The sequence below is a fragment of the Lontra canadensis genome, unplaced genomic scaffold (genome assembly GCF_010015895.1).
Source record: "Lontra canadensis isolate GAN:19392208 unplaced genomic scaffold, GSC_riverotter_1.0 scaffold52, whole genome shotgun sequence".
Lineage (NCBI taxonomy): Eukaryota > Metazoa > Chordata > Mammalia > Carnivora > Mustelidae > Lontra > Lontra canadensis.
The window spans coordinates 9,109,090-9,127,089 of NW_022631046.1; the positions used below are offsets into that span (position 1 = coordinate 9,109,090).

Here is an 18,000-nt window from a genome sequence, read left to right on the forward strand (position 1 = left end):
TGTGGGGCTCGATCCCAGGACCCTGGGACCATGACCTGAGCCGAAGGCAGAGGCTTTAACCCACTGAGCCACCCAGGCGCCCCAATACCAAAGATTCTTGATTTGTTTCATTTCTGGAGTGCCAAAGAAACACCAAAGAGGCCAATAAGAATGGAAAAAAGGAAGTCAGACAGATAATGGGATCTGCTCTTGTGCAGCCCTAAAAGCTCCTTAAGTTAGAAGGGGAGCTACTGCAGGGTTTCTGAATAGGGGAATGGTGCTCTTGATCAGTCACATAAAGATAAATGCACAGTTCCTTCTATATAAATTACTTACTTCATCCAGATTCCTAAAACGTTCTCTCATTGGAGTTTCTAATTCTTGTTGTATTTGGGCTCGTAACAACTCCAACTTCTGTGGAGTTAATACCTAGTAATGCAGAGAAACAAAGAATTCTAAATATAAAATCACAAAATTAAAGAATTCACCAAATTTTAATGCTTAATTATAACAATAAAATCCAATTCATAGAAATTTCACTACATACCTAATTTTACAGTAATCACTATGTAAACAGAACCATCATTTGAAAGAATACTTGAAGGCCTCAGTTTCAGGCTCTCAGAGACATCAACAATTCCATTAACATGAGATAAACACAGTCACTATTATTATGATGATGATTGTTAGAAATAACTATGTTGGCAGCTAAGGTTATCATGTTTTATATAATGGTGAATTATATTTCTATTTCCTAAAGCAATCAAAATAAAGGTATAATAATTTGGTATACCACAGAGAATTATTTAGACTTATTTTCAATCAGAAAAGGCTGACTTTTACTCTAGCCACCAAAACAAGGCTCCTCCCTATTATGCTGTCTTACAGAACTCATTTCAAAAAGTGATAAGTATTTACATAAGCTCCTGAAAGGCAAACACAGCCTTTATTCACCATGGTGTGTTCCCAACACCTCACACTACTGCCTGGCACATTGGCTCACTCAATTATCAAATACTGGCTATAAAACAAACAAAAATCCGGTTTGTACTTACATTAACCTCTGAAAACATTCATTCATCAACACTCCAAATAGTTCAAAAACTTCACTGAATGAATACTTGCTATATACAAAGCATTCTGCAACTTACTATATAATCCATATAACATACTGTTCTAAATACCTTCCATGCATTTACTAACTTAATTTAATCCCTGCAATGATCCTCAACATAGCTATATTATCATCCCCCTTTTTTATAGAAACGGAAGCATACACAGAGTCTTACTTTCTAAAGATCACAAAAACTCACAAGAAGCATTTCTGACCCATAAGAAGTTCAAACTCATGTGAAAAATAAATACATACAAATAACTATAAAAATAACTAATATAGGCTTATCAGACTGGTAAAGACCAACAGAAAAGATATTAAGTATAGAAATAGTGGCACATGAAAGAATGAGAAAACTAAAGTTTAGGTAGAACAGAAACTTAAGAATGGAAAACATTTTAAATTCTCTGGGGAAAAAATGTTCCTCAAAGGTAACTTAACAGGCATTTTGCATTGAACCGCACTAAGCACTACAGACAATTTAGAATCCTGGATCCTTATGCATTAATGCTCTCTAGATACTGCGACAATCAAGGCTATGCTGAAACATTTCCAAATGCCATTTAGCTCCAGAGCTAAATCCTGGCCGGGAACAAAGGGAAAGAGGTGGGAGCCACAGGCAGAGGATTCCTAAGTATCATGTTCATACTCTTATAATTTACTTAGTATTCAACAATAGTTACTTAAAAATTTTTTTAACTTAAAATGAATAAATATAATTACATACATAATTCAAACAAAAGGAGTATTAAAAAACTAAGTCATCTTCCTTCATTTATCCAGTTTCCCTTTTAGGAAATAATCATGGCTTATTTCTTATGTATCTTTCTTGAAACAATATATAAGCATATATATATCACTTTTTAATTTTTACATAAAGAAATGCATACTAGGGGCGCCTGGGTGGCTCAGTGGGTTAAGCCTCTGCCTTCTGCTCAGGTCATGATCCCAGGGTCCTGGGATCAAGCCCCACATCGGGCTCTCTGCTCTGCAGGGAGCCTGCTTCCTCCTCTCTCTCTCTCTGCCTGCCTCTCTGCCTGCTAGTGATCTCTGTCTGTCAAACAAATAAATAAAATCTTTAAAGAAAAAAAAAAAATCTCTAAAAAAAAAAAAAAAGGCATACTATACACATTATTTCTTCTGTACCTTGCTTATTCACTGAAGGTATTCAAGCTTAAGAAGGGCATCACCATATCTATTTTTAGGAAGAAGCTTGATGGATCAAAACCATGGTGAGAGAAAACTGGGGTGGGGGGTGGGGGGGAGGAGGCAGAGAAAGGCAGTGAATGGAGCTGGGAAATCAGATAGAAAGCTCTTGTTATAATCTGATTTAATATGTCAAGAGTCTGGGTAATAGTATCAAGAGTCCAAAGAGAGAAGGGGTAGTAATTAAAAGGTAAAGAATAATAAAGATCAAGATAAACCTTATTTAGATCCTGTTTCAAACAAACCAACTTTTAAAATAAGCAAAACTGGGGGCACCTGGGTGGCTCAGTTGGTTAAGCATCTGTCTTTGGCTCAGGTCATGATCCTGGGATCCTGGGGTGGAGCTCTGGGTCAGGGTGCCTACCCGACGGGGAGTCTGCTTCTCCCTCTGCCCATATCCCCTGCTCGTGCTCTCTCTCATTCTCTTGCTCACTCTCTCTCTCTCTCTCGAAAAAAACAAAATAAGCAAAACTGTGGGAAAATTAGGGAAATGTGAACAAAGATACGGTATTAAAAGATATTAGGGAGTAAATACTTTAAGGTATGATAATGGTATTGTGGCTATGCTTTTAAAGGAAAGACTGTCTTGCTATATAATAGAAATATATATATACTAAAATACTAGAGCTGAGATAACATGATTTGCTTCAAAATAATCCAGAAGGGTTGAAAGACAGAGCAGGGATGTCAGAAGATAAAACAAGACTGGCTAAGAGATGGTAAGTATTGATGGGTATGGTATGTGAGGATGCAACACTACCACCCTTTCTACTTTGGTACTTGCTTGAGATTTCTGTAATTAAAGGGTAATTAGAAATAAAAGTGCTTCCACTTCCAACAGATGGCATAATAGAGATCAGATTTATTCTCCTGCATAAAACAAACAAAAGAATAAACAGAAATCAAATGTTTTCCAAATACTAGGCATAATTAAGCAGCAAAGATCTTTGAGAGACAAACAACAAAGAAAAGTAAGCTTTGAGAATGCTTCCAGGCCATGCATAGGAAGGGATATCCAAGCAGAGTCTGATGGACTCTCTGATTTAAGCAAATGGTACTACAAATCCAGGGAGAGCAATGTGGCTAGAATCACAAGCAGGGTAGCAGAAAGGAAGGTGGCACAGAAACAAAATTATGAAGATCTGCCAAAGGCTCATTCAGAAGAGTACCCCAATCAGCATATGCATGTAAGGAAAATATTTAATTAAGGCCAGGAAAAGAATGACCTGAAAGAATCAGGTGAGTAATCTGACCTCACACAGAGCCAAGAATAGTTCCTTTTTCCAAAAGCCAGACTGAAAACTGTCATTTCATTGAGAAATGAGTACTCAGAAGGTTCTCAGCAGTGGCAAGGAATGAGCACTAAGCATTAATCTGCTCTCACTTAGCAAATCTTAAAAGCAAACCCCCAAAACATGAAACTGTTTCCAAGTAACTCCCAGAACAAAGCTCAAGAATATCAGAATACAAAAATATCTAGCACTCAATGTAAAATTTACTATGTCTAGCATCCAATAAAAATTTATCAGGCATGCAAAGAAGCAGTAAAATACTATCCACAACAAACAGGAAAATAACCAAAACCAACACAGAAGGGATACAGTTGTTAGAATTAGCGAAGATATTAAAATAGTTATTATAACTGAATTCCCTATGTTCAAAAAGCTAGAGAAAAGAGTGAACATGGTAAGTGGATATAAGGAAATTATTAAAAAGACCTAAGTCAGACTTCAAGTGTAAAAACTACAACTTCTGAGCTGAAAAATATATACTATATGGGATTAATGTAAGATTAGATACTGCAGAAGAAAAAAGATCAGTGAACTTGAAGACCTGTCAAAAGAATCTACCCAAAATGCAACAAGGAGACAAAAAAGATTGAAAAGACTGAAAGCAAAACTTATATGTATTCTTACTTTAGTCCTTAAGACAGTAGGGAAAATGTACCAATGGAAATATAAATCCACACAAAGGAGAAAAGAAAATTGAAGTTAGTAACTACCCAAAAGTTTTATAATCTATAAGGTCTCTGATAAAAAAGAGACTCTCAACAAGATTTTTTTTTAATATCCTAAGAATCTCACAAAAAACAAGCACACATGCATAAGAAAAATCCATATTCCCTCCCAACCCCTGCCAAAGCACATATACAACAAAGACACAAAATTAGATTATCTTCTTCATGCCATTTTAGGAGAAAAGTACATTGTGTCTTAGACTTCTAATGGAATACTGCCACCACTTGTCTCAAAAGAAACTTACAAGAATGCTTTATCATACAATAGTCCATGTGTCATTACCTATACTAAATCTATATTACACCAACACTTATCGTGTTAAGAATACAAAATAGACCAGTTTTCCAAAGAATTTTTTTCTAAGATTTTATTTATTTATTTAACAGAGAGGGAGATCACAAGTAGGCAGAGAGACAGGCAGAGAGAGAGGGGGAAGCAGGCTCCCCGCTGAGCAGAGAACTTGATACAGGGCTTGATCCCAGGACCCTGAGATCATGACCTGAGCTGAAGGCAGAGACTTAACCCACTGAGCCACCCAGGCATCCCTCAAAGAACGTTTTAATCTAAGAAGGCAGATATTGTTTTGTCAGAGATTATTTTTAAAAATGAAAAACTGAATAATACATTTAGTTCTGAGCTTCCTAGCAGCCAAATAAAATGGGAAACATACTGGGTTATATAGTTTCCATTGCCTGGCACAAAGAAAGCATATGAATTTTTGGTAAAGTAACTTTTAAAATTTGTAACAGAAATATTATCAAACAACTCGTATTTTAAAAAAAGGTTCTGCTAACATGGTACATAATAACAATATAACAACAGCTAACATGTTCTATTCATTTTCTACATCAAAGCACTATACTAACACTTTCTATGCACTGTTTCATTTCATCTTTACCATCACCCTATAAGTTAGGCACTATTATTATTTCCATTTACTACAACTACAACAGTGACACAGCAATATTCTTTAACTGACTATCTTTGATATCATTTTTCTATAAATGCCAAAGGGATATTAAATCTAAGTTCAGAGAAGGCATTTTGTAGGTACAAAAGATAATACATGTATATCATCTTTGATATCTGAAATATAATCATCTTTCAACTGAAAATCTTCTGAAAATAATCATCTTTCATAAACATTTATTGTTTTTTATTATTGATTCTACTTTGTTGAATTAATTTTATTCAATTCGCAATTTGTACAAATTGCTAACATCCATAGAGCAAATAGCTAAATTTAGTTCCAACATGAATACATAAATATATAGATCTTTATTTTAGCTTAATTTTCCCAGATAAATATCATAGAGAAACCACTTATGGTTTATCTTGAAAAAAAGAAACCTTACCAGACAAATTAGATTTGTCAGCAAAACCGGCGAAGTTACCCCATGGAGAAATGTCCAAGGAACAGTGTAAGAACCAAGAGAGAGGCTACATGGAAGATGATTTCATTTCAACATGAGAGGGAAAATACTTAACATACTCCAATCCATGAATGGAACTGGATCACTTTAAACATTTATGAGGTTCTCTCCCTGAAGAAAGCACTGAAAGCACTGAAGCAGAGAATAAAGATCCCTGTGTCACAAATGTTCCAAAAAGGAATTCGGCTTTGAATAGTGTATTAGTTTCCTAGAGCTCTGACAACAAAAATACCACAAACTGGCTATCTTAAAAAAAAAAGATCCAGAAATTTATTGTCTCACAGTTCTGGAGGCTAGAAGTCCAAAATCAAGTTGTCAGCAAGGCCACACGCCCTAAAGGGAAGGATCCTTCTTTGCCTCATCCTAGCTTCTGGCAGCGTGCTGCTGATCCCTGTTCTTCCTTGGCGGTCGCAGCCCTTCAATCTCTGCTTCTGTCATGACAGGACATTCGGTCCCCCACCCCTCGCCCCTCACCCTGTGCTTCTGTCTTGTGTCTGTTCTCTTCCAGAAGGACAACAGTCACATTGGATTAAGGGCCCATCATCCCTCAGTATGACCCTCATCTTAACTAATTACATCAGCAAAGACCATTTTCAAACACATTTTGAGATACTAGACATTAGAAGTTCAACATTTTTTTTTGGCAGACACAAGTTAACTCATTACAGATAGGAAACAACTCATTACAGATAGGAAACAACAAGAGGTACTAGACATTAGTAGTTCAACATATTTTTTTGGCAGACACGAGTTAACTCATTACAGATAGGAAACAACATCATTGGCTCTAAGATGCTTAAGCTTTAGGAAGATATGAGACAAGAAATAACACTATTATATATATGAACAGAACAACAATTACGATTCATTCATTTATTCTATTTCTTCAAGTCATTCACTCAACAAATATTTGCTAATATATTATAAAATATATAAATACAAACAAATATACTTGAGCACTGGAGACACACTGAAAAGAGCTCCTGCCCTTATGCAGCACGCATTCAAACAGAATAAATGCCACCACTTTTGAGTATCGACATGTGTCAGACACTGTACTAAAAATATACATGTTATTTCATTAGTCCTCACAAAAACCGCCGTTAACAATTTTTATCCTAACACATGACAAAACTAAGACATAAAAACAGATGTTTGTTGAAGGTCTTCACTTCAACACTGGTGACCTGACCTTTTTTTTTGTATAAAAATGACCTTTTTATCTTACGTGACATTTTTTGTCTTGAAGTAAATTTTATCTGAGTAATTAGCATAATTACTCTGTTTTTTCAGAATAACATGTAGACATGCTTATTTGTACCAAGCACATGCAAACAATAAGCTAAAGAAGACTACAGTGTTTATATCTACAATGCCAGAAGAATACTTTGAATTCCTTGGGTTCAGTACTCACACATTCCCATTTCTATGGGCCTCTCAATTTTTGCAGAACATATTAATCTACCAATTCTATAGGCTTACATTACATTTGCCTATTCAACTCATATTTCTGAGGTTTTTGTTTGTTTAAATGTCCCAAATACACTTAGGAATAAAACACCACCATAGAGGCTCTAACCTAAACTTAGTGGTACTTTTCCCAACAATGGGAAATCTCAAGAAGATACTGAATAACCGACTTCTAACACTGCTGTGAAAGGAATCCATGAATTGGATGGTATGTCATACTAGATGACTTGAAAACGTAGCTTTTTACTCTTACCAATTTATGACTCCAGTATTAAAAATACCTTATCATTTGTGCCAAGCACTAGATAAACAGAAATACACAGCTGGTGCCATTTAGAGATTAAATGAATGCAGGAAAATATAACTGCTAATATCTACTAATTTGAAATTTATAGTAAGTTTGACTGGTGCTACACTAAGTTTAGCTTTGGTCTCCTTTCCAGGCAAATGAGAAATGAAACAATAGTCAGTACTATACTTTGCTTTAGAAACTCCATTTACCCTACAATGCACACATAAGTTATGTGCAGATATTGTTTTTATAGTCTTTTAAGAAGTCCCTTAAAAAAACTATCAGTCTTATCAACCATACCACACTAATAAATAAATTTTTTTAAATAAATATCAGTCTTTTTTAGCTCAGTTTCACTTATAATACTTAAAGGAAAATTAGTAAAACTTTCTTTAAAAAAATATTTTAACTCTGAATATGCATCAGTTCAAATTGGCCTTTCCCCAAGTTATTCTCAATAGTGAAATACTGAAATCAGAACAGGTACTTTAATACAAATTTACATGAAACAACAATTTCATGGCTAAATTCCACATGGTAGCTAGTATTCCAGAATACATGAAAGAATATTAAATTATACCACGTGGACAACAGCAAAATATTCATTACGAATATAGGCAGAATTTGCCAAATTTACCAACATCTGACACTTCTGTACCACAGGGGCAAAAGGCAGGCCTCCCCCTCTTGGGATATGTTGCTTTGGCATGAACATTACTTTGAGATAAAAGCAATCAAAACCCAGCAGATTGAGGAAAAGCTCTCTACCTCCCTCTCAACTGCCTTAATTTAATTGGAAAGGAGAGCCTACACCAAGAACAGAGCTATTAACCGAGGTTCCTGTTTACCTAAGAAATTTATCTGCTTAACAGGGCAACATTTGTTTTCCAAATAACTCCTCTAACCATCCTGCTGATGATCTTCTTTCCCTTGTACCCCCAGACTCGGCCTGTCCCCCTAGCTCAGGTCAAACAAGCCTATTGTTCCCTATCTTTGCAACTTCATGTTTGTGATGTTTGTGTGGATTCTGCATACTTCCAAAACTAAATTTTATTTTCTCTTGTTAATCTATCTCATGCCAATTTGATTCTTAGTCTGGTTTAGAAGGACCTTGAAGAGCAGAGGAAACTTTTTCCACCAGGAGTACTAAATGAAATATATTTTCTTACCTGCAGTTTCGTTTCTTCTAAGTCTTTAGTTTTCTGTAATAATTCCCCTCTTAGCTCTTCAAGCAGCATATGAAATTTTTCCTGGTCAGTCTGCTTTTCATTTAACAGGCGCTTTAGTTCATGTTGTAACTTCATGTACTCATCCTGCAATCTGATTTTTTAAAAAAGAAAAAATTCAATGTTAAGGATATCCTTTGCCAATTGCATTATTTTATGTAAAGTCAACCAACACTACAAAACAAGACCAATTTCATATATTCCATTAAATTCATAAACCTCTTTTCTTTATAGAGTTTAATTATTAACACTATTTTATTAATACAATTTTACTTAGGGGTAAAAAAAACACACTTAACCACCTAGATACATTTAATTTTATATGTTTTGCTACTTTCAAAGCAAGACCTACAAATTCATAGCATACTTGAGACCATGTTTAGTTTTGAATAAAATAATTTTAAAGCAAAAATTTCACTGTATTAAGGAAGTTTTAAATATATATACTGCAAACTAACAAAATTATACTGTATGTTCCAATGCAAATGTCCAGACAAAAATAATTTCTTAATAAAGCCCCTTACCTCCAAATTTAAGCAATTTACCTTGTATGTTCAGCTTTAAGAGTCTGATAGTTAGTTTTATGATGTGCACATCGTGACCTTTCATCAATTAACATTTTCTGAAACTCAGACTGAGAATCTGTCAGCCCACTGTCTCCACCAGAAGGAAAAATCGTGGGAAAAGTGTCCATATTGGCAAGTGAGCAATTAACCATGTAAAATTAAGTTTGGCTTCCTTTTTGTTTTAGTTTTCTTTTCAAGGGTATTTTCAACTTCCTTCTTGCTACGACAGACTCTCAGGATTCCAAATTATACCTGCAGAGAAATGCACTTAATTAGTGATGAATTAAACTCCTTCAGTGTTATTCTTTTTATCCCTTATTATTCGTCTATCCTTTCTATAACAAAACCCAAATTTTCAGATTTTTTAATTGTTCATCAAACAAAACGAACAAAGTTGAATTGCACCTTAACACATTTTCTCTTCTCCACAGTAAGCTTCTGTGACCCTCATCATCACATCAAGTATTAACCTAACTAGAATTACTGACTTTTCTAGTTCAGGTACTCGCGGATTCACAAACCATGGATATTCCCTGAAGCTACTGGGGTAAACGTCACAGAATGATCCTAGTACAAAATCTATACTCTGAAATCAGAGAAAAGCCATTTAGCACTTGACAAATGGTTGGAGAAAATGATAATCTTCACAAAGATGATCTTCAGCAAGTTAACTATGTGATTAATGCTACAAAGCATCTTTTATTTGACACAAGGTAAACTGCAGACTCAGATGAGAAATCAGTCAACACAAAGATGTTAATCACCTATGTGTTATGCACTGTGCTAAGAACAGGAAAGTAACTCACCTCAGCTATCCCCAAAAGCACTGATCCAGAATTATGAAAGTAACTAAATGTTTGTTATATGTAGAATTAAAAAAAAAAATGACAGTGTTCTTATTGTAAATAAAGACAAAAGTTTTCATCAAAATAATTGTCCCCTTTAGCTTCATTAATCTTTGTCAAGACTATTACATGCATTTTTTCCTAATAGCATCTCCCTTAGTCATGAGTCATCGTGAAATACTTTTTCCTACTATAAGATCTTTAGCACATGAAAACCAACCATCAAATTTCAAAATTACATACTACCTAAGAAGACTTTTAAACTAAAATTGAAGTTACTCTGGTTTCCTGTCAAATCACATTTTAATATAAGGGACAACATCCTCCAAGAAAACTTTACGTCTTACTCATGTTAAATGTGCAACAGTGCACTGTTTGTAACAGCTGCCACAACATTATCCTATCAAAAGTATTTACTTGTCAGGGAATTAATTAACTGGATCATAAAACTGACATGTAATTTTAACTCTGCTTTTTTTTTTTTTTTTAAGATTTTATGTATTTATCTGACAGAGATCACAAGTAGGCAGAGAGGCAGGCAGAGAGAGAGAGGGGAAGCAGGCTCTCCACGGAGCAGAGAGCCCGACTCGGGGCTCGATTCCAGGACCCTGGGACCGTGACCCAAGCCGAAGGCAGAGGCCCTAACCCACTGAGCCACCCAGGCACCCCAACTCTGCTTTTTTATCCAAATTAATTTTTAGAAGATAGAAACATACAATAAACTTACCTCATATTTTCTAATAATACCCCCAAAAGGTACTATAAGGTTTTAACTTTAATTAGCTAAAAGCTAAAACTACGTAAGAAACAACCAAGAGATATCCTTCAGTCCCACTACTAATGAAACAAAGATTTTCTAGATAAAATGAATAATTTTTTTCTTTTTTATTCCAGTTGACAGTAAATATTCTAACTCTTACTTTAAAATAGAAGTTCAGTCCCCATGCAGATAAAATTCACTAAGACCTGGACATTTTAGGAAAACACGGTTAAAAATTATTTAAATCCTTCCCCCTTTTTGCACTAAAATCTACTACAAGTGCTTTCCAGGACTAATTGCAGCATATCCATTTCTCAATCACCACCACCATTACCTCATTAACCTTAAAAAAAAAAAAAAGGAAAAAAGTTTCTTCCTCCAGATGGGATAGTAAAGGAGCATCCAGGTGCAAGATGAAGTACATATCTTCCTGTTGGGTCTACAACTGACTATGAGTGGTAGGAGTGAGAGCTCCCCGTGCTGCATCTCCCAACTCCATTTTAATGAGGTTTCTCATTATTAATTTTCACAACCTCATCTCCAATTCTAGTTCCATTATAAACACAGGTGTACTGCCCTCCAGGATCTTCTTAACTCAAAGTTATGAACTCTTGGGTTGCATATGCCAATAGTCATTTTCAGACTTTTCTCCTCTAGGAATATTTCAGAATCACAGAAAACTATCTGTCCATTTCCAAAAGTCTTGGCAAGGTCAGGATAAATTCTGTATCTGTTTTTAGGTGTTCTGCACATATAGTCAGTTTTCCAGTTCAGTACTAATTAATTTATCAATGATAATCTTGGAAAATATAGTATCCTCCAAAGAGATATCTAGTAACACAGAGAAAGGTCTCATAAAACAATTCTTTCTCTGACCTTCAAATGTGGTTCCACAATTCTATATTCAAGCTTACAAAGAAAAAACTTGTATCTTTTATGTGAATTACATAAAGACGCTTTTGGTTAAAAACAAAAACCCCAGTTACCTTAAACGCTGTGGGAAATGTATTATCAATCTCTTACACCAAGAAATCTGAAGATAGTCTTCACTTCTAGTACTAGAGGAAAGAGTCTTCACTTCTAGTACTAGAGGAAAAGAGGCTTTAGTTAAAGCCTCTTGCTTAGGACAAGAAAAGCTAGACATGTGTTTTAATAATCTGCTTGAAGACACTGGAAAACTAACAAGAGAATAAATATTCACTGAAATGGGAACAGGAGAGGATATGGATGCAAAAAGATGAGACTTGGATTTGGAACCACTATTCCCCTACAGGCATCTGCTAGTTCCAGAGAGGTGGCTGGAAGACTGAATGCCTTCTGACAGTCTTCAAATTCAAAGCTACACAGATTAGACCAGCAAGGAGTCGAGAAGCCCTGGTGAACACCCCCTCCATTTTGGATACAGACTTAAAGGTTTACCCTTATTATTCCTAACAGGGGTAATTCAGAAAAATGATATTAGAATAGGCTGCAACTTGCTCTAAAAAACAATTTTACAAATAAATGTGACACAATAATTTTTTTTTAAATTTTAAAACGCAAGCCCAGAGAAGATAAGGTGACATGAATTAAAGTCACAAGAAGCAAAAAGACAATAGACAAAGGGGCCTCACTATTAGAGTTATTAGAGAATGATTCTAAAAGAAATTTTCTTATATTATTATTGTGTACGAGACAATAGAAAACAAGGTTGAGAATTTTGTGAGAGAATAAGAAACCATAAAAAGAAACCAAGGGAAATCTCTAAAACTGAAAAATTCTACAAACCAAATGAGAAAGTATAATTAAAAAAAACCTCAATGAGCAAGTATAATAGCCTACATAAGACATAGCTTAAAGAAGTAATTAGAAGATAAGTTAAAAGAATATATTCAGGCTGAAGTAGAAAGAGAAATAAGGATGAAAAATACAAAAAAAAGGACCCAACACTGTATGGCCAACTAATCTCTAACAAAGCAGCAAAGAATATCCAGTGGAGGGACACCTAGGTGGCTCAATCAGTTGAACATCTGACTCTTGGTTTGGCTCAGGTCATGATCTACGTTGCGGAATCAAGCCCCACTTCAGGCTCCATGCTCAGTGGAGAGTCTGCTTCTCTCCTTCTCCCTCTCTCTCTCTGCCCCTCTATGAGCATATGTGTGCGCGCTCGCTCTCTCTCAAATAAATAAATAAACCTTAAAAAAAAACCTTCAAAAAATATATATCCAATGGAAAAAAGAGTCTCTTCAAGGTGCTGGGAAAACTGGACAGCAACATGCAGAAGAATGAAACTAGACCGTTTTCTTATACCATACACAAAAATAAATTCAAAATGGATGAAACACCTAAATGTAAAACAGGAAACCATCAAAATCCTAGAGGAGAAAGCAGGGAGCAAACTCTCTGACTTTGGCAACAGCAACTTCTTCCTAGGCATGTCTCTAGAGGCATGGGAAATAAAAGCAAAAATGAACTACTGGGACCTCATCAAGATAAAAACCTTCTGCACAGTGAAGGAAACAATCAACAAAACTAAAAGGCAACCACTGGAATGAGAGAAGATATCTGCAAATGACATAACAGATAAAGGGCTAGTGTCCAAAATCTATAAAGAACTTACAAATTCATTACCCAACAAATAATCCAGTTAAGAAATGGGCAGAAGACAAGAATAGACAGTTTTCAAAAGAAGACATCCAGAGGGCTAACAGACACATGAAAAGATACTCAACATCACTCATCATCAAGGAACTATAAATCAAAACCACAATGAGACACCATCTTATACCTGTCAGAATGACTAAAATTAACTCAGGAAACAAAAAATGTTGGCGAGGATATGGAGAAAGGGAAACCCTTTTACACTGTTGGTGGGAATGCAAACTGGTGCAGTTATTTTGGAAAACAGTATGGAGTTTCCTCAAAAAGTTAAAAATAGAACTAACCTTGGGGGTGCCTGGGTGGCTCAGTGGGTTAAAGCCTCTGCCTTCAGCTCAGGTCATGATCCCAGGGTCCTGGGATCGAGCCCCACATCAGGCTCTCTGCTCAGCAGGGAGCCTGCTTCCTCCTCTCTCCTCTCTCTGCCTACTTGATCTCTGTCAAATAAATAAATAAAATCTTAAAAAAAAAAAAATAGAACTAACCTATGACCCACCAATTGCACTACTAGGTATTTATCCAAAGGATACAAAAATGCTGATTCAAAGAGACACATGCACCTCATTGTTTATAGCTGTGCCATCAACAATAGCCAAATTACAGAAAGAGCCCAAATGTCCAGCAACTGATGAACAGATAAAGAAGACATGGTGTGTGTGTGTGTATGACAGAATATTAATCCCCCATCAAAAAGAATGAAATCTTGACATTTGTTATAACATGGATAGAACTAGAGTATTAAGCTAAATGAAATAAGTCAGTCAGAGAAAGACAAGTATCATATGGTTTCACTCATATGCGGAATTTAAGAAACAAAACAGATGAACACAGGGGAAGGGAAAGAAAAAATAAAATAAAAACAGAGAGTCAGACAAAGCATAAGAGACAAATATAGAGAACTGAGGGTTGCTAGAGGGGAGGTGGGTGGGGGACTGGTTAAATGGGTGATGGACATTAAGGAGGACACTTGTTGGGATGAGCACTGGGTGTTACTTTTAAGTGATGAATCACTAAATTCTACTCCTGAAACCAATCCTATATTAAATGTTAACTAACTCGAATTTAAATAAAAATAAGTAAATAGATAAATAAGAAAAATACAAAAAAGGAAAGAAATACAAAGAATAAAGTTAAAATGTCATTCTAACAGATATGCCATTGGAATCCCAGAAGGAAAGGAGAGAGAACAGTACAGAAACAATACCTGCCCTCTCCCTCAAAACTTGCCAACTTCCCCCCAAAATGTTCTATAAACTACAAGCACATAAATAAAAAGAAATCCACATACATCCCATTAAGAACTACTCAGGAGGGAACCCATTTCTCCCTCTCCCCCTGCTCATGCTCTCTACTTTTTGTCTCTCTCTCTCTCTCTCAAATAAAATCTTAAACACACACACACACCCTCAAACAGACTTCAACAGTGAAAGTCAGAACACGTGTAATATTACTTTCAGTGCTGAAAGAAAATAACTGCCAAACTAACATTCTATAAATAAAGCAAAAAAAAAAAATCTTTCAAGAATACTGGTAAAATAAAGACATTTTCAGATAAAACAAACTCATCCCAGAAGATGCACAATAAAAGAAACAATAAAGGACTCCTTCATACACAAGGAAAAATTATCTTAGATGCGGACAATACAAAAGATAAATGAAAACCGGAAATATGTGCATAATTCTAATTGAATATTGACTGCATAAAATAGTATCTTGGGGATTTTTAACATATATAGATTTAAAATATATAAAGAAATGGCATATAAGTCAGTAAAGGTAGAATTACAAGTGTTATAGAGCCCTTGTACTATATGGGAAAAGGCTAAAAGTATCAACAAGTATTACACTTTGATAAATCAAGAATGCATATTGTAATCTCTAGGAAAGGGTTTGACAAACTATAACTCATAAGCCAAATTTGGCCTGCAGCCTTGTTTTGAATGGCCCCAAGCTAAGAATAGCTTAAAAAAATATATATAGATGCAAAAATCCTCAACAAAATATTAGCAAATCGAATCCAAAATGTGTAAAAAGATTTATACACCATGACCAAGTAGAATTTATTCCAGGCAAGTAAGGCTGGTTGAACATTAAAAAAAAACAATTAATGTAATCTATTACATGAAGAGACTAAAGCAAAAACAATCACATGATCACATCAATAAATGCAGAAAAAGCACTTGACAAAATTCAACACAACTCAACAAATTAGGTATTGATAAAGAACATCTATAAGAAATCTACAGCTAACATCGTATTTAATGGTGAGAAAGTAGAAATGTTCTAAGATCAAGAACAAAAAAGAATGTCTCCTCTCACCACTCCTTTTTAACATCATAGTGGGAAGTCTTAGCTAATGTAGTAAGAAAAAATAAAATAAAAGGCATGTAAATACAGAAGGAATAAAACCATCTTTCTTTGTAGATGACATGACAGTATGTGTAGAAGACCCCCCCCAAAAAAAATTCTCCTGGAATGATAAGCAATTATAGCAAGGCTTTAGGATACAGAGTTAATTACAAAAAGTCCATCACTTTCCTATATATCAGCAATGAACAGATGGAATTTGAGATTTATGATACCATTTACATTAGTAACCCCCCAAAAAGAAAAAGCTCTAAATTTAATATGTGCTTTTTTAATATGAGGAAAATTACTAAACTCTGATACAAGAAAAAATCAAAGAACTAAATACATGAAAAGGTATTTATTTTATGTTCATGGATAAGACAACTCAATACTGTCAAGATGTAAGTTCTTACAAACTTGATCTACAGTTTCAATACAATCCCCAAACGTTACTTTATGCTTATCAACAAACTAATTCAAAAATTTATGTGGGGGGCACCTGGGTGGCTCAGTGGGTTAAAGCCTCTGCCTTCGGCCCAGGTCATGATCCCAGGATCCTGGGATCGAGCCCCACATTGGGCTCTCTGCTCAGCGGGGAGCCTGCTTCCCTTCCTCTCTCTCTGCCTGCCTCTTTGCCTACTTGTGATCTCTGTCTGTCAAATAAATAAATAAAATCTTAAAAAAAAAAAAAATTATGTGGTGAGGCAAAAGACCCAGAATAGCCAATACTGCAGAAGAACAAAGTCAGAAAACTGACACTATCTGACTTTGACATTTAACTATAAAAGCAAGAGTAATTAAGACGGTATAACATTGGAAGATCTGGGTGGCTCTGCCTGGTAAACACTGACATGTGACTCTGGGTATAGGCTCAGGTCATGACCTCAGGGTCATGACACCAAGCCCCACATCAGGAGCAGGGAGTCTGCTTGACATTCTTCCCTCTCCCTCTGCTCCTACCCCGACTGTGTGCATATTGTCCTCTCTTTCTCTCTCTCTCTCAAATAAATAAATTTTTAAAATTTTTTTTCTTTTTAAAATATTTTATTTACTTATTTGAGAGACAGAGTGAGCAAGAGCATGAGCAGGAAGATAGGCAGAGGGAGAGGGAGAAGCAGGCTCACCACTGAGCAGAGAGCCCAACAAAGGGCTCAGTCCCAGGACCCTGGGATCATGACCTGAGTCAAAGGCAGACACTTGACCCACTGAGCCACCCAGGTAACCCTAAATAAATAAAGCCTCCTTAAAGGGTTTGCTATTGGCAATTAAACAGACAAATAGATCAATGGAATAGAATAGAGTCCATATATAGACTAAAACAAATATAGTCAACTGATCTTTGACACAGGAGCACATGCCCAAAAAAAAAAAAAAAAAGTGGATTTAGGCAGACATGATACCCTTCACATAAATTAGCTCAAATGGGTTATGTAAAATGTAAAATGCAAAACTATCAAATTCCTAGAAGATAAAAAACATCTCTGATATGACAGTAACTTTTTAGATACAACACCAAAGGCAAGAGCCACAAAAAAATAGTAATAATAATAATTGGTAAGTTAGACTTCATTAAAATTTAAAACTTCTACTCTATGAAAGACACTGCCAAGAGAATGAGAAGAGAAGTCATACACTGGGAGGAAAATATTTGAAAAAGACCTATCTGATAAAGGACTGTTAACCAAAATATACAAAGTCAAACTCAGTAAGAAAAAAAATGGAATTAAAAACTGGCTCAAAGACCTTAACAGGCATCTCACCAAAGAAGATACATAAATGGCAGATAAGCATCTGAAAATCAGATATGCAACATCATATGTTATTAGGGAGTTGCAAATTGAAACAATGAGATACTACTACAAAACTATTAGGACAACACCAAATGCTGGTGAAAATGTGAAGCAATAGGAACTCTAATTCATTAGTTTTACCATACAGCCCAACAACAGCACTCTTTCGTAGTTACCCAAATTACCTGAAAACTTACATCCACACAAAAAAACTGCACATGAATAGCTATAGCATCTTTATTCGTAATTGCCAAACCCTGGAAGCAATAAGATGTACTTCAGCAGATGGATGGATAACTGTGGTTTATCCTAACA

The 18,000-nt window shown here is 35.4% G+C and overlaps 1 protein-coding gene across 1 annotated transcript in view; it reads right to left on the reverse strand.

Moving 5' to 3' along the window:
- Window positions 1–18,000, reverse strand: part of CEP83 (centrosomal protein 83) — a 140,843-nt gene that overhangs the window by 79,798 nt on the left and 43,045 nt on the right. The window contains exons 2-4 of the mRNA XM_032874230.1: window positions 9,284–9,556; window positions 8,682–8,832; window positions 316–408 (exon numbers count right to left, since the gene is read on the reverse strand). Of these exons, the coding sequence (XP_032730121.1) occupies window positions 316–408; window positions 8,682–8,832; window positions 9,284–9,456 (417 nt within the window). The 5' untranslated portion in view covers window positions 9,457–9,556. The remainder of the gene's footprint in view (window positions 1–315; window positions 409–8,681; window positions 8,833–9,283; window positions 9,557–18,000) is intronic.